The following is a 24,130-nucleotide window of genomic DNA, read 5'->3' on the forward strand; positions in this document are numbered from 1 at the left end:
GGGAAGGAATGTCCAAAGTGAAATCTAAAAAATGGGTCAAAGTCAGTTCTATAACACAGGGCAGAAAAGCACTCCAAGCAAAGGTTAGAGTATGTTCAAAATTCCATGGCAGGAAGTAAGTACAAAACATTGAGAGAAATAGAAGAAAGCCTCCTGGCCAGGTGCAGTGGCTCACACCTGTTATCCCAGCACTTTAGGAGGCCAAGGCAGGTGGATCACTTGAGGTCAGGAGTTCAAGACCAGCCTGGCCAACATGGTGAAAACCCATCTCTACTAAAAACACAAAAATTAGCTTGGCATGGTAGGGCATGCCTGTAGTCCCAGCTACTCAGAAGGCTGAGGCAGGAAAATCCACTGAACCTGGAAGGCAGAGGCTGCAGTGAGCTGAGATCCTGCCATTGCACTCCAGGCTGGGCAGCAGAGACAGAATCCATCTCAAAAAAAAAAAAAAAAAAAAAAAAAAATCCTACCAGAAGTGCTGAAGAAGATGGGGAGACAGGGGAGAGCAAGATCCAGATCTTGCAAGGCTTGGTGGCCACCTAACCAGAGGAGGAGAAGGAATGGCCAAAAGCAAGCAAGCGTTTGCTAGCTTGTACTGTGTGCACTGATGGGCAAGCTATCTTCTAGCTGTATCATTCTCGATAGATGCTTCTACTTACCATGTGTCCCAAAGCCGCTCTGGCTATGGTTGGTAGAATTCTAAGATGTATCCAACCCCTGATACATCTACTTTGTGCAATCCTTCCCTTGAGTGTGGGCAAAACCTGTGAATGTGATGGATGTCACTCCCATGATTAGATTGTGACCAGAAATTGTGCAGGTGTAACTTGAGTTAATATCCCAAGTGGGCCTGACCTACTAAGTGAGCCTTAGAAAGGGTCTACAAGTCATAAAGGTCCTCTCTTGCTGGCTTTGAAGAAGGAAGCCACTCTGCAGCTGCAAGGAACTTAATTCTGCCGACAGCCACATGAGCTTAGAAGAGGACCCTGAGCCTCAGATGAGACCAGCCCTGGATGACATCTTAATTGCAGGCTTTTGAGACCCAGCTAAGCTGTGCCCAGAACCCCAACCCACAGAAACTGTGGGTTAATAAATGACAAACTTTAGGCCATTAAGTTTGTCATAGCTTGTTGTCCATCAATAGAAAATTAGTATGTTGGCCATCAGCAGCAGAAGGAGGCTCTGGGAGGCTTGGAGTCTCTGAGACTACCCCCATTCTGATATGGCTGTCAGGCACTTTGCATATGAGACATCAGGGAGACCAGAACTACCACCCTACTCCACCAGGGCCAGGAACGTTCACAATTTGGTGCACTTTAGAAAGTGAAAACGGATGTGCCAGAAGTCCACAGCAAGCCTTAGAAATCTAATCTTCTAACTTAAAGGCAACCACAAACTCGCCCCTTAAACTGCCTTCCAAAAGTCTACAAAATCTAAAAGACAAAGCCCAGGAATAAAAGGGTTGAGACAAATTTGACAAGGAAAGCTGATCTCTGTTTCAAGTTTCCTTACTAATTTTAACAACAAAACAGCTTTTGTGAAGTATGATTTTAATGTTAACAAGGTCCTTTTAAACAAATAGGGTCATTTTTATTGAAATGCCAGAATAACCTGGTTTATATTATGGGTAACCAATCTATGAATTGTAACATTTTATACATCTTTTTTTGGTTAGAGAAAAAGATCAGGGGAAAGAAATCCCTCTTGTTTTTTTGTCTTGTTTCTTTCTTGTCTTGAAAAACATATTAACAACCTCCACTCAAATTTCTGGGGCCAGGTGGATAAAATTATTTAAACTGCATAGGTTAATTTATCTATGCAGGCATTCCAGAATCTAACAACTTTCATCAGGAAGCACGTGAGAAATTCTCTTAAGTGCAATATCATGGAAAAAATGTGACACTGGAAGTGAGTAACTCAATAGTGGGGAGGGAATGCAATCTCCAAAGATGTTTTAAGTGGCAGTTTAGAGTCTCAGCATTAAATTAGCTAAGAGTAAAGCTAGAGACTTCTATTTTGTTAGAAATGAAACATACACACACACACACACACACACACACACACACACACACACACAAAGAAATGAAACATGCACGCAGAGAGAGAGTATGCAGAGGCTGGCTCTGGAAGGATCCCCAAGAACCTGGTACAAAGACTGTCTCCAGGACAAAGTCGCTGGGGTCAAGAGTGGGAGGGAAACTTACTTTTACTATAGATATTTTTGGGTGTTTTTAAGTGTGTCATTGCATGACCTATTTAAGATATTGTATGCAGCCAAGCACACACATACACACACAAGAGCAAAGCTCATCTCAATTGTCTCACTGGAACACTGCTGCAGTAATAAGCAGTCATGAGTACTACTGAGGGAAAAAATAATTAAGTTGAGGGTTCCCAGATAAAGGACAATTAGTAAGAAAAGCCACTGGTTCCTAAGCTACATGTTGTCAGTCACCTCCAAAAGCCTCTCTGCCCACATACTTTCTTTGAAATTTTTGGTCCCCCAGACTATAATCAGTCCTGGAGGGATAAAGGGGCTGTGCCCAGGTGAAGAACTGCCGAGTTCATTTCTTTCTCTCTCTCTCTCTCTCCCTCTCTCTCTCTTTCTCTCTCTCTCTTTCATTTATCTCTAGAGCCATCACAACTCATCTCTCCTCTTTCCTGCTTATCTCACAAGGCAGTATGATATTTTATTAGTCCATTCCCACATTATTATAAAGAAACACCTAAGACTGGGTAGTTTATAAAGAAAGGAGTTTTAATTCATTTACAGTTCCTCTGGCTGTACAGAAGGCATGGCTGGGAAGGCCTTAGGAAACTTACAATCATGGCAGAAGGCAAAGGGGAAGCAGGCACCATCTTCACATGGCCAGTAGGAGACAGAGCAAAGGAAGAAGTGCCACACACTTTTAAACAACCAGATCTCGTGAGAACTCACTCACTATCATGAGAACAGTAAGCGGGAAACCCACCTTCATGATCCAGTCACCTTCCACCAGGTGCCTCCTCCAACACTGAAGATCATAATTCAACATAAGATTTGGGTAGGGACACAGAGCCAAACCATATTATATGCCAAGCAAGAAGAATGGGACAGTGGGAGTCAGAAGACCCCCTCTGCCTCTGAGCAATTGTACAATCTCTGTCATCATGTAAGTTTACCTGTCTGCTAAATCAGAAGAGTAATCACCACTACCTCAGGACTGAATACAACTCTGTCTATGAAAGCCTAAGATTGGATCATTGTCTTCTCTTCCAAAGTATTCTCTAAACCTCTTTCACAGTATAGTTTACGTGATTGACAGACCTTTCAGGGAAAGGCAACTAATTTCTTATTTGGTAGGCAAAACCTGGGGCAAAGAGTATCCAGGTTGATTAGATATAATAACTACCAGAGAATTTGGCCATGTCCAAAAGAAAGGAAAGCAGAGGTTGAGGAAAGAACTACTCTTTTGTTTGGGCAGCAGACAATGCATGGTTATGATTGCCAAAATAAGTTTGTACCAAAATAAAAGTAAGCAACCAGATGGCACATGGCTAACTCAACCTTTCCATCTTAAAACATTTCAACAATAAAACAACTCACTCTGTCAACACAGAAAGTGTGATTATTTTCATATAAGAGATTTTTTAAGTGTTTATTTCTATATATGGTAAGTAGCTGGTTCCCTCCAAAACAACCACATGGCAATATTCTGAAAGGCATGATCTTCTTCCAGGTCATTCTTGAAGCAGCACTGAGAAAAGGTCCCTTATTCATGACCTTGTGTTATATAAAAGGCAATCTATAGTTAATAATGCTTAATCTATTACCATTATTCATAGTACCCCTTTACATTTGTCAGTATTGGTCTATAGAAATGAGCTCAATTCTCTTAAATTTCACAATGCATGTTTTGCTCTTTAATTCTTATTTATCAGAACCTAGGGCAGTTGACCTCATTTTGGAAATCAATGTGCAAATATTTATATTTTGCATTTTTCTTTTCATGAGACATCATAGGATTTCTAAAATCAAATATAAAAGTTAAACTATTAAAAAATGCAACCTATGGGATCATAACCAATAGAAAACAAGACAAAACACAGAAAATCAAAGACAAGAAAAGATTATGGAAAATAAACCCCCCTTGACAAATGAAAGACTTTTTTTTCAATCCTTCATCAAACTCTTGTGGACAATTAATATTTCAAGCTCTATATGAAGAAAGAAGATGGAATTTGACCTATAAATGTCTGAAACACACCTTATTCATTTATGATCTACTAATAACAAACATATATTCAGATAACAAGCACATTATTGTTCATGAAAGAACCCCACATTAAAGGGTGATTTTCAGTCCAAGTAAATACAGAAAAGCTGCCAAAACCATCTGTTTGACTCCCGATGATCTCATTTGTTTTCATCAAACAATATCGAGTTTTTTCAAATTAGATTAATCTTCTGCCCAGTTGTTAGGCTATTTGGATAAAAATGCATAACTATTATTAACATAAAAATAATCTCAAAAGCATACTGAAATACTTGCCTGAGAGAAATTGGTTATAATTTACTTACTTTTTTGTTTTAAATAATATTCTGGCTTCATAAAAGCTAAGGACAATTTGGTAAGCAGCACTATTCTATAAATACCTGGCCCGTGGATTCATAAATAATTGTTAAATTAATGAACAAATGGAATATATGAGCAATGCAATTAAAGAAAACAGAAACACAAATGCATGCACACACAAAACCTTTCTAAGTGTGCGTTTGAACTATGACTTTTCACATTTCTGTCCTTAAGCAGATGTTCTCTCCTACCATTGCCTTTTCAAAATCAGCATTTTTTCCGGAGGCAAATAAGTAAAAGTCATGATAGGATTCTGATATCTTTTTGTGTGACCCCTCTACTCCTCCTCAAACAATCAACAAACAAACAAAAACTTATTACAGATTTGTTTTAAATCAGATTTGTTTAATTCAAGGAAGCCTAGAAACTGGTACCTTAACAAGTTCCCCAGGTGATTTTGAGTGGCAGGCAATGACTAAGACCTATGTCATGCCTTTGTGTGTGCCAGAACCTTCACCCGTGAGCCTTCTGCAGAGCAGCCCTTTTTGAATGTGATTACCTTTCACTTGTTCATATAAACACATTGCTTTTCTGGAAAGCCTTCCCAGGCACATCCCTGATTCCGTGCCTGCTAGCTATCCTCCTTCCCTTCTGATATGGTTTGGCTGTGTTCCTATCCAAATCTTATCTTGAATTGTAATGCCCATAATCCTCACATGTCATGGGAGGGACCCAGTGGGACGTAATTGAATCATGGGGGCGGTTTCCCCCGTGCTGTTCTCATGATAGTAAGTTCTCACGAGATCTGATGGTTTTATAAGTGTCTGGCATTTCCCCTGCTGGCTCTCATTCTCTCTCCTACTGCCCTGTGAAGAGGTGCTTTCTGCCATGATTGTAAGTTTCCTGAGGCCTCCCTAGCCATGTTGTCAACTAAACCTCTTATAAGATACCCAGTCTTGGGTATTTCCTCATAGCAATGTGGGAATGGACTAAAACGTCTTCCCTCTGCACTCAGGCATGCCTTCCCCAGAGAACTTTCCAACCAGATGGTACTTCTCTAAGTCCCCTTAATGAAGCAAGCTCCTTGAGGATATGGTCACCCTCTTTTTCATCCTGGGTCACTAATGCCTTGGCAAATGAATGACTGAACTTCTCCAGGCCCTCATTTTCCTACAACATAAGATAGAAATCATCTCACTGTTGTGATGACTTAGTGGTAAGCATAAACCAACTAACTTGGTATCCAGCAATAGGGAACATAAGTCCTTCTGGTACTTCCATGAAGATAACAGATGGAGGTAAAGGTCTTAAAATCAACCAGATAATTACACTTCACAATCTGCAGTACTTCAACAATACTACATGGACAGGCAGATGGCTGCCACAGTTTTCATGAGCCTCAGGATGAGAGCTCTTGGTAGACAAAAGCAGTAACACTGGTCGGGCATGGTGGCTCCCAGCACTTTGGGAAGCCAAGGTGGGTGGATTACCTGAGATCAGGAGTTCAAGACCAGCCTGGCCAACATGGCGAAACCCTGTCTCTACTAAAAATACAAAAAAAATTAGCCTGCTTGGTGGCGGGCACCTATAATCCCAGTTGTTTGGGAGGCTGAGGCAAGAGAATCACTTGAACCCAGCAGTCGAAGGTTGCAGTGAGCCAAGATTGCACCACTGCACTCCAACCTAGGTGACAGAGTGGGACTCTGTCTCAAAAAAAAAGAAAAAAAAAAAAAAAAAGGCCGGGTGCAGTGGCTCACGCCTGTAATCCCAGCACTTTGGGAGGCCAAGGCAGGCAGATCACGAAGTCAGGAGATCAAGACCATCCTGGCTAATGCGGTGAAACCCTGTCTCTACTAAAAATACAAAACATAAGCTGAGGCGTGTTGGCTGGCGCCTGTAGTCCAGCTACTCGGGAGGCTGAGGCAGGAGAATGGCGTGAACCTAGGAGGCAGAGCTTGCAGTGAACCGAGATCGCGCCACTACACTCCAGCCTGGGCGACAGAGTGAGACTCCATCTCAAAAAAGAAAAAAAATAGTAACACTTTCCTTCACACTAGAAGGTGATCAACATATAAAATTATGTTTTCCTGCAGGAACAATGTCATTTCTGAGGAGCTGTATTCTGATCGGCATCCTGGCCTTAAAGAATAGGAACTACCCATGAAGACCCATCAAGAATAGGTATAGTAGTAAAGACCAACTTACAATATATATAAACTTCTGTAATTATTTAAAGGAATAAAATGACATTCCACATAATTATAAATAACTATGCACATTAATTACAGAAGTAGCTCACACAGATAAAGTACACATAGAATAAACTATAAATAGAAACTATAGAGTAATTTGAGGAATTTTAAATAAGCCAAATTTCTTAAGAGACTAACCAAGCAAAAAATGAGATGATAACATGCCTTCTTCTCTCATACTTTCCCTGTATTAGAAGTTTCAAAACTAACAAAAAAATAATAATAATTTCTGAGCGATTTCAAAGGTTTCTAATGCAGAATATGTTTTATGATTAGGATGACAAAAATGATAACAATAATATTTCCCATTGAGAAAATCATTTTAGGCTGGGCACTGTGGCTCATACCTGTCATCCCAGCACTTTGGGAGGCCAGTGCAGGTGGATCACTTGAGGCCAGGAGTTGGAAATGAGCCTGGCCAACACAGTGAAACCTCATCTCTACTAAAAATACCAAAAAAATTTCCGGGCATTGTGGCACACACCTGTAATCCCAGCTACTTGGGAGACTGAGGCATGAGAATCACTTGGACCCAGGAGACAGAGGTTGCAGTGAGCCGAGATCGCACTGCTGCACTCCAGCCTGGGTGACAGAGAGAGACCTGTCTCAAAAATAATAATAATAATTAATCTAAAATAAATAAAAATAGAAGAAAAAAATTATTCTTCAAAATAAGAGGCCAGTAAAACATTCCCCACATTTTTCATCTGGCCTATATTCTAAATTTAGTCCATTCTATCACTGAAGTTCTGCAATACTGGACCAAATTCTGTGATAACACTACCATTTAAGTGTTAACTTGTTGACAACTGTCAGTGCTTGCTACACTTTATTGTAGTAAACACAACAGCAATTGATGACACTCAGGCTCTTTAAACAGAGCTTGATACCACTTCTCACCAAACCACCAAAAGGGAGAGGAACATATCCCCGGTAATATGGGGAAATCCAGAGCAGGAGAGAACTGGGTCAGGAGTGTGAATGTACGGTCTGAAGTGGGGGAATTCACTAGATGGAATGGAAATCAGGGAAGGCAAGGATATCCAAACAGGTCTAAATTTTGCCACGTGTGAAGCCAGCTTTCCCTCCTAAAGTCTATCATCTTTTATGGAGAAAGGGCTTAAAAACTGTCAGGGAAGAGGGAAAGAGAATAGCCTTGTCTTTTTCGGAGCCATTTAGTAAAAATGTCCATCATAGTTTGACACATGCACACCTCTTCTCTCAACCCTGTGATTTCTAGGTCTCTGTCCTTGAGGAACACATAGGCCTGACAGGAATGACACACATAGGCCTGACAGGAATGACAAGCTGGTTCCCTGCAGCTTTGCAAAAACTCAAAATCTAAATGGCTATCAATAGGGAGGTGTTAGATGAATTACTCTATATCTATACTATGGAATCCATACAAGAATTGAAAAAGCATGAACCGGCCTGGGAAAATTCCTAAGTCACATTGTTGTTGATTTTTGGGTTTTTTGTTCTTTTGTTTGGGTTTTTTTTTTTTTTTTCTGGCCAAAGCAAACTGCAAAAGACCATTTCTTTCCATTTATGTAAAAATAAGAGTACACAGACAAAATTACATATACATGTAATAAACTGAAAAAGATCTGGAAAACACACAACAAATTGGTAACAGTTGTTATTTCTGAGCAGAGTGGGTTTCACAGGCTCAAAAAGAACTTCTTTCTCCTTTCTTGTTTAACTTTTTTTAGTACAATAATATATTAATGTAGTGTTTAATTAAATTTAAAACTAAACATAATTGTGCCGTGGAAGGAAAGGAGAATGAGAGAGAAGTCAGAAGGGAAAAAGAAAAGAAAGTTCCAACAAATCATGGGAGGACGTGAGCCAGTTCTTGGGGTTCAAGTCCCCCCACTCCCATTTACTTACACAATCAAAGAACTGGGAAAGATAAGCATTCCCCAGCACTTCAACATCAGAGTGATGTTTTCTTGGTCATTATCTGCTGTTTTCCTTTATTTCTCTTTTAATCGTTCTAGTGATTTTCAAAATAGGAAAAGAGCAAAGGGTCAAAGAGAAAACATGGTCTCCCACTACAAAACGTAAAGAGATTTTTCATGCTTACATGGTCTTAAGCTTGATTTTTCTCAAGAATATTGACCAGGACAGGTAATGACTATCAGACTCTAAAAGCTGTGGGATGTGGTTCTCATTTCTCCATTAGGAAGGCCAACCCTCTCTCTTTTTTTCCGTTGTCTGGTAGCTGTGGTCCTCAAGCCTGTCTGCATAAGGGTCTCAGTGGAAACTCAAAAACACTACAGTCAGGGGCCCAGGCTGGGCGCTGCTGATACAGCAGGCCTGCAAGCCTAATGGTGAGACCACCTGGGTCTGTCTCCCATCTCTGTCACTTACTAGCTCTGTGACATTGGGAAAGTCACTAAGGCTCTCAGTGTCACCATTTTTCCATCTATAAAATGGGGCTGACCTTGTGAGGATTCAGTGCCTGCCTCTAAGTAAGTACCACTAGGAGTACTACCTGCTGCTGTTTTGATGAAGAGGAGGATCATCTTGCTGACCTGGCAAGCCCCAGGAATCTGCATTCTAACTGCTGCTTCTGTGATCCATTACCTTTTGAGAAACACTGTGTATACACATTCCCTCAGGTAAAAGGAAGAACAAACAGGAAACAACATTCAAGGGTAACTTGCAGCATCTAGTAAGCTTTCACTATTGGTCATCCACTAACAATACTAGATTTCACCTTCCCATATGCTTGCCAACAGAGCCACGCCCTGCACCCGTTCTGCCTGGCACCCACTGCACTATGTTAGGTACAAGCTGAATGCACCTCCTCAAGAGGCCTGACCACACAGCCTGGTGAGCAGCTTTAAAAACTGCAAAAGGTAGTACCTCTGAATGCAGATACCGTTCAAAATACGGAGAATTCAGTCTATCAGCACTCCGTTACAATGTGTTAAATCAAGGGTGCCCAACCCTGGGCCACGAACTCCTATGGGTCTGTAGCTTGTAAGGAACTGAGCCACACAGCAGGAGGTGAGAAGAGGGCAAATGAGCGAAGCTTCATCTGTATTTACAGCTGCTCCCCATCACTCACATTACCGCCTGAGCTCCGCCTCCTGTCAGATCTGCTGCAGCATCAGATTCTCATGGAAGCACAACCTCTACTGTGAACTGCACATCCTAGTCATCTAAGTGTGCACTCTATGAGCATGTAAAGTCTGATGATCTGTCACTGTCTCCCATCACCCCTAGATAGGACCATCTACTTACAGGAAAACAAGCTCAGGGCTCTCAGTGATTCCACATTATGGCGAGTTAGATAATTATATTACATATGACAATGTAATAATAATAGAAATAAAGTGTGAAATACATGTAATGCGTTTGAATCATCCCCAAACCATCCCCCCACCCCGGTCCATGGAAAAATGGTCTTCCATGAAACAGGTGCCTGAGCCAAAAAGGTTGGGAACCACTGTGTTAAATGATCTGATAAACGAGTCTCCATTTCTTTGCTAAGGAGACTCCATTGCGTATTATGTTACATATATATAAATATATATAACATAAACACATATACTTCTATTCTATAATTGAACGATTCCTATCTTCTGTATTCTCTACGTATCATTGTAATTACCAAAACCTATGAACTTATATATAAGTAAATATAACAATATACAACTTATAACTCTATGTCCTAACTCTCATCAAATTCACTGACCCTGAGGCAATCATGCCTAGACATGATTTAGTTATAAAGTATTATCAGCAAACTTCTGCACTACTATGATTCCTCACTAAACCACTCTCATTGAGCAAGAACAGTCAAAAGCTTCAGCATGAGCATGCAGGCTCTTGTTAGAGGACTTATCAGAAATGCAGCTGCTACTGCTGTCTCAGAATTTCTGCTACCCACTGATTTGTTGTTGTTTTCCCCTATATGAATGCAGAATGCAAAAGAGTTACGGAGAGGTTTACTGGGATTCCTTGGGAGGCCAAACCCAGGTTGGGTTAACACTCAGATCTGAGGGGCCTCGGGAATGCCCTCCCAAGGATCTCCCTCCAGTCCTTATTCCTTTACTACACAAGGCTGTTTGGTTTTAGCTTCTTGGCTTTATTCACATTCAAAGCTAAAACCCAAGGTACAACCTAACTGCCCAAAGATATGGTCAGAAATGACCAAATGAACTTTGGTATGGTCTTACAACAGAATCTTATGCATCTATTAAGGATAATATGTCCAAATAACAGAGATGTTATGCCCTAATGTTTAAGTAGGAAAAAATATAAATAATGCAATGTGAGTAGTAAAATATCAACCCTGTAAACACTTTTACATGGGAAAATACGGAAATAAATATATCAAATGATAACAATTGTTATTTCTGGATGGTGAGATTATATTTTTTTCCTGCTTTTCCACAGTTTAGACTGTTTTTTGAGGCTTCTCCTATGAGCATAAGTTACAATTCCAAAAAAAAAAAAAAAACTCACCAAAATACTGGGAGTCCCCAGTATTTAAGAGTGAACAGGACTGTGTCCCTTAAAACCCTTGAGACAAGCACTGTATTATGAGGTAGAAAGAGAGAAAACAAAGGGTGCATATTAACATCCACCCCAAGGCCCCTGAAAAGTCAGACTCACTGTATTAGTTCATTTTCACACTGCTACATAGAACTGCCCAAGACTGGGTAATTTATAAAGGAAAGAGGCTTAATTGACTCACAGCTCAGCATGGCTGGAGAGGCCTCAGGAAACTTACAATCATGGCAAAAGGTGAAGGGGAAGCAAGGTACCTTCTTCACAAGGTGGCAGGAAGGAGAAGTGCCAAGCAAAGGGGGAAAAGCCCCTTATAAAACCATCAGGTCTTGTGAACAGCATGAGAACAGCATAGGGGAAAACCACCCCCATGATTCAATTACCTCCACCTGGTCTCTCCCTTGACATATGGGGATTACGGGGATTACAATTCAAGAAGAGATTTGGGTGGGGACACAAAGCCAAACCCTATCACCCATTCAGGAGTCCCTCTCATGAAGGTCCACCTTAGGGCAGGGCAGGATTCTTGACCTCCCCCCAAACGCCTTGGGATTTCCATCAGAAAGAGAACTCAGGACACTGTACTCGCTGGCCTATCCTTGGGTCCAGTTTGGTTAGAAGAGGCTTATCATCTTAAGCCCAAAAAGAATGTTCAGGAAATGTGTTTGTCTTGGGTATCTCTTTCCTTTGAAATACTAAGTATGATGAGGAAAGGGTGGTGATAAAGGAACTAGCAGGTCAAGAGAGAAAGAAGGCTACACACTACAGCATGAGAAAGCTCCCTTCTGCACGACCAATCGTGGAGAAGCAAACCAAAAGCCTGTCAAGCATGCGAAGGGCATCAGTTATACTTCCATTACCTGAGAGATGTTGACATGCAGTACGGTGAATACATCTTCCCATGTTAGTCCCTCCAACACAATTGTCCTCGTTCTTTGTTTTTTTGTTTTTGTTTTTTGAGATGGAGTCTTGCTTTGTCACCCAGACTAGAGTACAGTGGCGCAATCTTGGCTCACTGCAACCTCTGCCTCCTGCATTCAAGTGATTCTCCTGCTTCAGCCTCCCCAGGAGCTGGGATTACAGGCACCCACCACCACACCTGGCTTTTATATTTTTAGTAGGGATGGGGTTTCATCATGTTGGCCAGGCTGGTCTTGAACTCCTGACCTAAAGTAATCTGCCCGCCTCAGCCTCCCAAAGTGCTGGGATTACAGGTATGAGTCACCATGCCCAACCTGTTGTCCTCACTTAACAAATGAGGTGATGAGATCAAGAGAGGATCCATGTCTCCCCCTGCTCACATGGAAATGTGGTGGATGAGTTTCCCGAGGCTTAAGACAATAGACATTGATTGTCTCACAGTTCTGGAGACTGTAAGTCTAAGATCAAGGTGTCGGCAGGGCATGCTCCCTCCGAAGGCACTTGGGAAGAATCACTCCTTGCCGTTGCTAGATCCTGGCAGCCCTGGGTGATCCTAGGCTGGTGGCAGCATCACTCCAGCTTCTGCCACTCTTTGTGTGTCTCTGTCTATCTCTGTTTCTTCCTCTTCTTATAAAGACACCAGTCACATTGGATTTGGGGCCACCCAAATTCAGTATGACTTCATCTTAATTAACTATACCTGCAAAGGGCCTAGTTCCAAACAAGGTCACATTCTAAGCTTCCACATAGATGTGAAATTTGGGAAACACTCTGCCAGCCAGTACACTTGGATTCAGACTCGACAGGGTGACTCCAGAGCCCACACCCTGAACACTGGGCTAATGTTGCCTCCTGCGTGGCCCCACACTGTGAAGCCCTGTTGACATATAGATGGTGTGAAATCCCCAGGGAGCTGACGATCCACATGAAACCGCAGAGAGGGAAAATCACACCACTGCGGTATCCATGTGGGCTTCTGGACGCCATCGAAATCTAAAGGGGATCGTGGCAGATAAGGGCTGGGCACCTTGAGCACAGGCAGCACCCGGACAGGTTGGGAAAAAAGACCCGCACTAAGGCCAAGAGAGAGGTGAGACCAGGAATAGCACATTCCTGAGGGAGCATGAGGCTGGAGGGCAATGGAAAATGAGGCTGGATTAAGGAGACGTTAGAGATGCTTCCAAGACAGGCGGAGAGACTTAGATCTAATTTGGAAGGAAAGGAAAATTTTAATGAGGACCAAAATGATAAAATACAGGCATAAAGACCTCTCCAGGAGAGGTGGGCAGGGTAAGTGTGGAGCCTGGAAAAACTGAGTGTTGAAACTTGTTGACAAAATATGCTCATGTGCGTGTGTACAAATATGCAGGGGCATGATGGTTGCCTCTTCGCTACAACATTTTAACAACCTGCCTTAGAAAATAAACCGAATATGCAGATGCTCACATACTTTCATCCCTCCTCCAGGAGAGTCCCCTTCCTCCCAGCCCCAGACACACACATACACACAAACACACACACACGCACACACACCCTACTTCTCCTCCCCACCCATGTGCACCCCAGCCAAGAGCTGAGTGAAAAGAAAGGTGAGAGAAAGAGAAATAAAAATGCCTGAAGCAGCAGCCAGGAGAGAAGACGGCCAAGACATCAATCACCTTTGCACTGTTCACAACAGGCTCCCCTCTGCTTGACGGCCAGGGCACAGTCTCGGGACAGCACAGGGCACTTCTCTCTCTTACATGTCACTTCCTTGTTCTAGGCAAAAAGAGACACGAGACATTTGAAATAAACATCAAACAGAATTCCCCAAATCCTAACACACCACGTAGGTTTTCCCAGCGCCCCTCTTACATTGCCTTCACTTGGCAAGAAAACACTGTGAGAGCAAATAGGATTTTGCTGTCTCTGAAACAGAAACACCCATCCAGGAACACAGGACTTTGGAGATCAGAGTCAGATGAGAGGAGATGAAAAGTTCCTTCTTTAAAAAGCCAGCTTCACCTAGATAACCGATTGCCAAGAGAGAAGTTCTCTCCTGCTCCTTCAGATTCTAAGGTTTCTTTTTAGTACACACTGCAGAAACGATAATATTTGTGTAAACCATATTTTGCCTGTTGGGCTACCTGGGCCAGGACTGCATCGTGAGAACAAAAATATTTTCACATGGCCGTCCAACAATCCTTAATAGTAGAGTGCATTAAAATGCAGCAATCTAAAGTTCCAACTCAAATAATGACAAAGTTGAGTATTGGATCAGCTTGGTAAAAGAAAAAATAATATTCTCCATGCCAACCAGAGACACGGACATCAGTGCTTTATAGCTGTGGGACAGCTGCATTATATTAGCACTTATGCTAATGAACGTGTGGTGAACATTTGCATCTTTGGTTTTTTCCTGAAAGGTTAGCTGTTAAAATGTCTTAAAGAAGATACAAACGTGATGGATATGCCTGTTTATATATGGATTGTATGCACCTGAACCAAAAACACTGTCTCAAAAAATTCAACAAAATGTGAGATTTACCAAGTGGCGACCACATGCTGGGTGCTGTGGCTTTTATTCTCACTAAAATCCTGTGAGGTCAGTATCATTATCCCCATTTTGCAAACAAGAAAACTCTGCTCAGAGAAGGTAGCTGACTTTTCCAAGATTACCCAGCTTTCCAGTGGGAGGGATGGAACTCAAGATGAAGACATAAATGTGTGCACACCTATGCCCTTCCCTGGATGACAGCAAGCACTACCAGTGCCTCATCTGGGGGCAGGTTGGAGAGGAGCAACTGGCCGGCTCTTCTCACCTTGAAATGAACCTAGAACTCTCTTGGAATACGTATTAATAAAGAAGAAATCCAAACTCAGCCCTGACAACAAATTTGAGAAGATTCTCAAGTGTACCCAGTACGCCTCCATGTCATGAGACTAAGAAGATCTCACTGTTTCTTGCTCAGAACCAAGGAGACACATGCGAGCCTGCAGGAGTGTGTGTGTGCATGTGCATATGCATATGTGCCTGCGAGCTTGTGTGTGTGTATATGTGTGTGTGTGTGTGTGTGTGTGTGTGTGTGTTGGAGTCTGGGAACCCAAGCAAAGCTCATGCACCACAGTCCAACCCCAAGGCAGTTCCAAAATAAAACGTGTCACCTTCTATGCTGCCCTGAAATTCCCTGGGAGTTCCAGAGCATAAGATGCTCCCAGGGTCTAATTCTAAAATAAATCCAGGTTGCCATCCCCTCTCCTTTCAAAGATGAGAACGTCTGTGAGTGCCAGAACCCCACTCCCTCTGACTCACAGTCACAACTGCCTGAGAGTGAGTTCTACGGGGGAGGGTTGGGCCTTGCCTTGCCCGCAGCTGTTTCCACATCAGTCCTGTTATTTCCCTGCCCTCGTGGCTTTTGCAAGGGCAACTGAGGCATAGAAAATAATGAGCCACAACCAGCGTTGCTCAAACTTGTCCACTGAATGGCACAGATAGAAAATGATGCTCATTTCAGCTAAGGAACGCTGGGATGAATGTGGTGAATATTCCTGAAACTGTCCCAGGACTTGTCCAACACCTAGAGAAAGGACATGAATCCACAGCCACCTGCACCCCACACCTGCAGGGGCTGCTGCTGCTTTGTTTTTTCGTTTACTGGTTGTCCTTATGATGGGAGGGTGACCTGAGTCATCCAGTCTCTCTCTCTCTCTTTCTCTCTCTCTCTCTTTCTCTTTCCTTTTTTGGGATCTGTTATATGGTACATGCCCTCAAGGGACTGACCTCATTTACTCCTAAAATCCTGTGAGACAGTGACCCTCATCCCTTAGCTGCACATTAGAACCCCCTGTGGGATTCTTAACAAAGACTGCCACGGTTTCCCACTCCCTGCAGCTCAGATCTGGTTAATCTAAGGACCAGGCATGGGTATTTGTTCAAGCTCCCAGGTAATTCCAATGTTCAGCTAGGGCTGAGAACCACTGCTGTCAGGGGAGAGTATTTCTGTGGCTGCCGGGACTGAGCTGGGATAAGGAGCTGTCCACAGTCCCTTTGTGAACAGCAGACCTACAATCTGAAGCCAAGCGTGCTGGCCCCACGCTCCCCAGAACTCCTTCCCTTACCCCTCTTCTCCATGACAATGGTGGCATCAAGGCTAACTGTAAGGCACGGCCCTTAGATTGATTTTTATAATTTTTTCTTAAACTACAAAGGTCATACAATGTTATGGTCACCCTTCAAATTAAAGAGATATTTTTTAAAAAAATTAATAATCTCCCCCAACTCCCACCAAAGTCACCAAGGATAGCCACCAGGTATGTATGCTGCTTGGCACTGTCGACAGAGACTTTGTTTTGAAAAGCGTAGTTCTTGCAAGCTCTATTTTATCCCGACTCTCCTACCCCAGGAAAATTGTGGAAGAACCTTCATTAACAGAGCTTCTGTTACCAGGGCTTTATGGCTTTATGCATTCAGCAGACCTGGCTGCAGCCGTAGCCAAGGGCCACTCCCAAGCACATCTCCTTTCTCAAGGGAAGGATCTTCAGATACAGAGAGTTCAAAGCTCTGGGGGCAGTCAAAGTGAAGACACAATCTGGGATCTGATAAATAGGAAGGCACACACTCACTTAAATATAGGAACTCTTTGCTGACTTAGAAACCTGGGAGCCAGTCAAAATCCATAACAGGATCCCAAGATTCATAATAAATAGCTTGTAATTACAGTCCAGCACAAAAGTTATTCCAACCAGATGGTTTGTAGATTCACATCTGGCTTTTTTTTTTTTTGTACACTCACATAGAACAAGCCTAAACCTTAGCTGTAGATTTAGTGGGATTTTCCCCCTCTTATTCCACTGGGAGTTTTTAAATATTCTATCAATGGTCACATTGGTACGGAACTGCCATATCTGATCGTTGCCCTGGTGTCTGATTGGTGTGAATGTGGAATATGTCTTTGGAATCCCAGGCCTTCCAAGAAAAAAATTTAAAAGCTCAGGGAATTGCTAGTGAGAGCCTGATTTCTCCATTTCCTTAATTGAGTCCAGCAGCTACAGAGTAAATTCAAACACAGGTTAATTAAGACCACTCCATTCGCTTTCCCAATTTTGCCAAGAGACAAAAACACTTGTCCTCAAGCCAGTGACTCTGGTGAGAAGTGACACACGCAAAGCCATGCCTTCAGGACTGCCTCACCCCTGGGCTGCCTCATCCCCACATGCACTAAGTGTCACCACTGTGACTCGAGGTCAAGGCTCATTCTGTTCACATCTTCATTCAAGAAACATTTTCTAATACGGGCTCACACTTACTAAACTCGTTCTCTGTGTGTTCAGGCTCTGTGCTAAGAATCTTATGTGCATTTTTCTCACCAAAAATTCCTCATGATCGCCATCTTACTGAGGAGGGATCAAGGTTAGGAAATTTGCCCAGGGTCACCCAAGAGACAGATCTGGAATACAAATAGAGGTCTGTCATTTAAATGCCACACTTTGCTACTTCCCAGGCATTCAGGATGCAGAAGAGAACAAAATAATGTTCCTGCCCTCAGGCTGCAGGGGAGATTGGTGCCTTCCTGGTGGCTCCAGACAGGAATTCTCTAACTAGAGCAGAGCAACTCCAGGGGCCTGTGTCATGGCCAACCACGGGAAGGTCTGCAGACACCAGCTGTTTGCTGGTAACAAAGAAAGTTGTTCCAATTTGGATATCAACAGGGATGAGACTATCATGCCTCTGAAAGCCAGACTGGCATCCTCAAACACTTCTCCCCAAATCCCAGCTTGGGTCTGAGTCTCTCCGAATCTAAACAAGAGAAATGGTGGCAAAAATACACTCAAGGAAAAGGTCAGAATACTCTAAAAAAAAAAAAACAAACAAACAAAAAAACCCTAACCAATGAATAAGAGCAATAAACCCCACCGCATCTTTCATTCTCAGTCTCCCGTGAGTCCCCCTTTCTAGGGTTGCCAGCCAGCGGTCTACCTGTTGTCAAAAGCGTGTCTGCATTACTGCCTCCTTTAAGGAAGATAGTTAACCGATTCTCTAACATTGATCAAATACATCAAAACCCAAAACGTAGCCTCTGGAGACACATTAAATGAAGTGCCAACATGAAAAACTAAAAGGGGGGCATAGGGAGTAAAACATTTTTTAAAAATCAACATGACTGGCAACAAAGCTCTATAAGGATGTGAGCCAAACCACAGCTCCCGCCGCAAGCCAAGTTCAAACAGGATTCCGGCAGTCAGCTTGCTGTGTCTGAGATCTGCCACGAGATGGCAGCACAGAGTGCCCGGTCTCAGGAATTGCAGCCCTGAGACCGCCAGCGCCGCCTTGGGAGTATTTCCCAGTGTCTGGTAGGGAGGGACATGAACTTTCCCATGAGCATAGGGCGGAGGTGTACAGAGAAGATAGCAGAGCACCGCTGTGAAACGTTCCTGTGTGCTTTCCTCGACCAGAAAAACATGCTTTTGAGATGCTTCTGTTCTATTCCAAGCCCCAATGTCTTGAACGTATTTTTTTTTCAAAGATTCTTCCAGAACCAATCCTATATGGAATACGAAAAGTATTCCTTGACATTTCATTTGTAATAAAAAATAATATAATCAAAATCTGAAGAGGAAAACACAGCAGCTAATATGATGAGGGTAGTGGAGGGAGAAATGTCTGCGGGCAGATCCTTTATTTTTAGGCTATGAAACACCATCACAAATCTCTCGAAATAAGAGTGAAAATGAAAATACCTCGTGCCTGCCTGCTGATCGTCCATTTGGTTAGCCATGCTATGAAGGTGGCAGATCAACACAAGACTCTTCCCCTAGATGATGGCATTATTTTCCCTCCATCCCTGTCTCTGATGACAGCAAAGCCTGCCTGGGAAGCAAACAGCTGTCACTTGGCAAACTAGCAAATTCAAAGTGACAGATCCTTTTTCAGGAAACCAAGAAGGCTGTGAGGTTGTGGTATTTTTTTCTGCCCGAGTGAACAATACTCAATATGTCAATGAAGCACATGGGCCAGGTAGTGTGACTGCAGGGAATAAAGCGGCAGAGTCCCGTTATTCCATCGCGGTAGTCTTTTTTGGGGAGGAGCTTACAGATTTTGCTACCTTCAAGAATTCTCCACCAAAATACAAATATCCCTGGGGATAGACCCACATTCATCCCGAATAGCCCATTTCTTGGGATAGATGCCCCACCCTGGTGACTCTGAGAGGAAAAGTTGCTTAGCAGTGGAGGCTCCAAAGCTGAAAAAGCCTTGGCAGACGTATCACTATACTCAGTGCTGCAGGAGACAGACAGAAATCATGCAGCAAGGTTCCTAGTCTCCAGAAACCTACAAGCTCTTTGGGAAAATAAGACAACAGACATCAGCAGATCACACAAACACTACGGTGTAACTTCTGGCACAGTGAGAAGCACAAAAGAGAACTTCACCTTGATTCAAAAGCCATCATCGTTGCTGAGCACAAATAGGCCACTTTGATGCTTACTCAAATTTTTATTATCAAAGAACTTACACAATGGTGTTCCATGTGGAGATGGCTCAAATAGGAATTTGTTGTTAGGAACATGGATGTCTTGTTTCAAGTGTCCCAAGGAGGAGGGAGCAGGGGAAGCTGGTCCCACATCAGCGTGTATATTCTCATTGGAATTTCTAGTCTCTCTATGTATGAAGTCAAAGAGGTCAACTTCCCTTGAAGTATCCCGTTGTAACCCAATTCCAGATCCCAAAGAGTCAAAGGGAAATTTTTAGCACTTTTGAACACAGGTCACAATTTCTCCCAGGCAATATTATACCACTTCTCATAAACAGAAGAATAATACTTCAAGTTTACATAGCACTTTCTTCTAAAGATCTCTGTAGACATTATTTCATTAATCCTCACAGGTTTATTAAGATTTGCAGATGGAGAAATGGCACACAATGAGGTTGTCTCAGATCCGTCAAAGAGGCAGCTGGCAGTAGACCCAGGAACAGAACCCAGTTCCCAGCCTGGCTTATGGGACCAGCTGGGAAGGTTAGTTTGTAAGGCACACAGCACTAAAATGTACAGGAGTGTCATATCCAAATTAGGTTAGCTCCAATAGGCTGTTGAGATTTTAGAAATAGACTAGCATGTAAGTTAAGCTAGTGTGCAGATTTTCTGGACAGGCCACATGGGCCAAACAGGTGAGGTCTCCTGCCACGTTTCTGCCCTGGTACAAGATAACCTATGAGAGGTGCCGTGGAAGGAAGGGATCACCCAGGACTTGGGCAAGCAGACCAGACTTTAAGCCTTCAAGGTTCTAGAATGAAGAGATGGAAACAAAAGCTGAAAAAAGAAGTGTGTTGGCAGCAACCAAAGACCCAAAGGGGCCAGATTTCATTGCTTTTCTTTGAGACAGGGTCTTGCTCCATCACCCAGGTTGGAATGCAGTGGCACAATCATGGCTCACTGCAGCCTCAACCTCCCAAAGTCAAACGATCTCCCATATCAGCCTCCAGAAGTAGCTGGGACTACAGGAATGCACCACCACTCCTGGCTAATTTATTTATTTATTTATTTATTTTTTATTTGTAGAGACAAGTTTCCCAGTCTGGTCTCAAACTCCTGGGTTCAAGTGATCCTCCACCTCAGCCTCCCAAAGTGCTGGGATTATAGCTGTGAGCCACTGCACCCAGTGAGATTTCACTGCTTATCAGCAGTTCTGATCATTGGAAATGGTAAAATGAAGTGATGACCTCTCTAGAACATTCGGTCAGGGGAAATCCTGAGCAAGTGAGCATGAACTCACAGAGGAGAGAATGCAAGCTTGTACCTGCTCCAGCCTGTCCCCTTTGGACAAAATCTGTTCTCAGTCTCTTGGAAAATAATAATGGAGCATGGGTAGGGGGGCCCTGAGATAGCCCAGTGGTTGCCAATGGCAGTATTAAAATTGATTGATAATTTATTACTTTAATTAAGCTTTTGTTTGCTCATTCTTCATTACTGATAGTAAAATTGACTTTCTTATAACTCTTACATAGAAATATCTGGAAGAAAAAAAAAAAAGGCAGTTTGGTCAGCCACAAACCGTAAGTGTACAAGTCCAAGACTCTGGGTCATGTCTCTTAACTCAACAGAACTTGGGAAAAAAACAGAAAGACAACATGAAGAAATCCATTTCTAAGATGAAGAACATGAAGCTGAAAGGGAAAAGGACCCAAACTCCCCAGATGAAATAAGTGGTTTCCCCCAAGACCTCTTGCCCAACTGAGTTTAGTCCAAGAGATGGGAGGTGTCAACTGTAGCCTTTGCACAATATACCTCACGCCTTTAACATAAAGTGGCATTTCCAGACCTTTCTGCAACCCCAACCTCCACTGCTTTTGCAAATCCCTTCCATAGTCAGGGCCACAAACAAGCTGATCCATCTCTAACCAAACAATGAAGTAACATACTGTTTTCCAGGCAGGTTGCTGAACTATTAAGAAGAATAACACCTGACATTTATAGAAAATCTATTATATGCCCCACCATGCTGAACATGTTTTGTGTATTTTGTCATTTAACCCTTGCAAACAAGCCTGAAGAAGGTACTGATTTACCTCCCACCCCATCTTATAGGTAAGTAAACTGAGGCACGGAGAGGTTAAACGGCTCACCCAGGTTTACATAGCTGGCCAGGGCAGAGATTCAAACCCAGGACTCTGATATCAAATCCTATGATTTCATCATTATGCTATACAGCTTCATTTAGAGGCTAAGTGAGCCACCTTCCCCTTGCAGCTAAGAATTTAAATGTTTGCCTTTGTTAAGCACCCCATTTTCAGACCTTTATAAACCTTGGTGCTTTACGGTTGCATTTTGAACACACAAGTAAAAATAGTGCCTTTTAGGAAAGACAGATTAAGTCTCTGACTTAAAAACTCAAAACAAGTCCCAGTCTCTGAGTGCCTGGTCATTTGCAAGGCTGACCAAAACCTGGACCTGAACCTGCCAAGTCCTCTCATTTCTTCTTTGATTTGAACAGAAGGGTGTACTCTCCTGGGAGACTTGCAGCATCTCACGGCCATAATTTTGTAGACTTAATGTTAAACTGCCTTGCAAGAACATCATGCAATTCATTGCGTTCCATCTGGGAGTGTTATTCTTTTTCCCTCCCGTCTAGGCTCAACGAGTCTTTACCCCAGAGACCCAGGCCCTGGCAAACACCGCCTCCTCCAGCCCAGCTCACAGTGCAAACTCTGAACAAAGCTGCCCTTGAAGCCCGGCCATTTAAAAAGACTTTATGAAGCCCACTGGGGCCCCCCGATTATTTTGCAACAAGTCATATCCCATGAAGAAATTCACTTCTCTGCAACACAAAACAGAGGGAGATTAAAGAAAAAGGCAGGGGGGTGGAGGAAAGAAGTAAGACCCCCTGCGGTTCTGTCTGGCCAGAATCGTGTCTTTTAGTACCCATATCCCCTACAAAGACGATGTTCTGATGATATATGGCCCTAATACATCACTAAATGACAGTGTTCTCCTGATCCCATACCTTGAAAATATGACACGTGCCAGCAGAGGCAATGGGGGATTAATAAGGAGGCCCTTCTGATATTTATGTTACCTAACATTTCCATTTTCTAAATGGGTTTTAGTTTGTTGGAGGGATTGTTTTGGGTCCTATTCTGTTTAAGGGTTTAGGTCTGGCTTTTTTTTTTTTTTTTGGCTTTTCAAGAAACTCACAGAACAAAGAAACATAGTCCATTAGAGTGTCCCGGCTGCTCAAGTAGAAGTCTGATTTAAAACAGGGCAGTGTCAAACGGCTCCTCATTCTGTTTAATCATATTTTGAAATAGAACCAAAACATTAGGGATGGCAGAACGCAAAAAAAAAAAAAAAAAAAACACCAAATAAAAATAGTAGCCCAAAAGAGAGTAGCACTGCCTGTTTTTTATTAGACTGCACGTCGTATAAGCAAAGGGTCTGCTGGCAACAGCACATTCATGTAACAGGAATGGAGGGAACACACAGAGCCAGGGATCGAGCCCCATGGGCCCTGCCACAGACACAGCTCTGTCACCATGCTCAGTTCCCAAAAGCAAACCAAAAAACCAACAGGTAGGTTGCATCTCACTCTGCCAGGTGTGTGAACCAAGAGGGATCACGGTGATGTCCTGCCTTTATTTGGCCCAAATGCCTCAGTCAACCCTTCTCTCTTCCTAACAGAAGGGACTCCAACAGCTGGGATGTAGGATGGGGTTGGTGCTGCAGAGAACACTTCCAAAAGACTCCTGGGAAGAATTTGCAGGCCAGGGGTGAGGGAGAAGGAAGCCCTGCAAAGCAGTGCGGCTTTACGCGCAGGAGGCCCGGCTGCCTCCTCAACACCTCTGGTTATTTTACACTGCTGGGCGCCCTTCAGCACATGACGAATAATAAATCTGCTTCTTCCTCTGCCCAAAAGGAAAACAAAAAAGAAAGGGGTGATGAAATTCTATGAATATTTTTATACCTTTCTGGTGAGTTCTTTTGAAGTAGGTAGAAGATGATGAACCACATTTTCGGGGTCCAACTCCAACTACCTGTAGGATCCGGGGCTCAGAAGGCATTAGTGGGGCTTTCCAGTCCCAAAGGGGACAGTGCAGAATCTTCTGGCCAGGTTGGTGGGGGTTTTGGAGAGAGTGGGGAGTGGGAGTAAAGAGTTTAAAAGTGGTAATAAAATTAGGTAACTCCATAGGAAAGCGCGAGACCTGACATTTAAAGAAAGTGATAGCCGGGCGCGGTGGCTCAAGCCTGTAATGCCAGCACTTTGGGAGGCCGAGGCGGGCGGATCACGAGGTCAGGAGATCGAGACCCTCCTGGCTAACACCGTGAAACCCCGTCTCTACTAAAAATACAAAAAACTAGCCGGGCGCGGTGGCGGGCGCCTGTAGTCCCAGCTACTCGGAGGCTG

At 43.1% G+C, this 24,130-nt stretch overlaps 1 protein-coding gene across 1 annotated transcript in view; it reads right to left on the bottom strand.

The window, feature by feature from the left end:
- The window catches only part of BMPER (BMP binding endothelial regulator), a 260,754-nt gene that overhangs the window by 210,124 nt on the left and 26,500 nt on the right, over nt 1–24,130 (bottom strand). Inside the window, exon 3 of the mRNA XM_017889844.1 lies at nt 13,912–14,011. Within this exon, the coding sequence (XP_017745333.1) occupies nt 13,912–14,011 (100 nt within the window). The remainder of the gene's footprint in view (nt 1–13,911; nt 14,012–24,130) is intronic.

Source organism: Rhinopithecus bieti, unplaced genomic scaffold (assembly GCF_001698545.2).
Source record: "Rhinopithecus bieti isolate Rb0 unplaced genomic scaffold, ASM169854v2 scaffold_19617, whole genome shotgun sequence".
Classification (NCBI taxonomy): domain Eukaryota; kingdom Metazoa; phylum Chordata; class Mammalia; order Primates; family Cercopithecidae; genus Rhinopithecus; species Rhinopithecus bieti.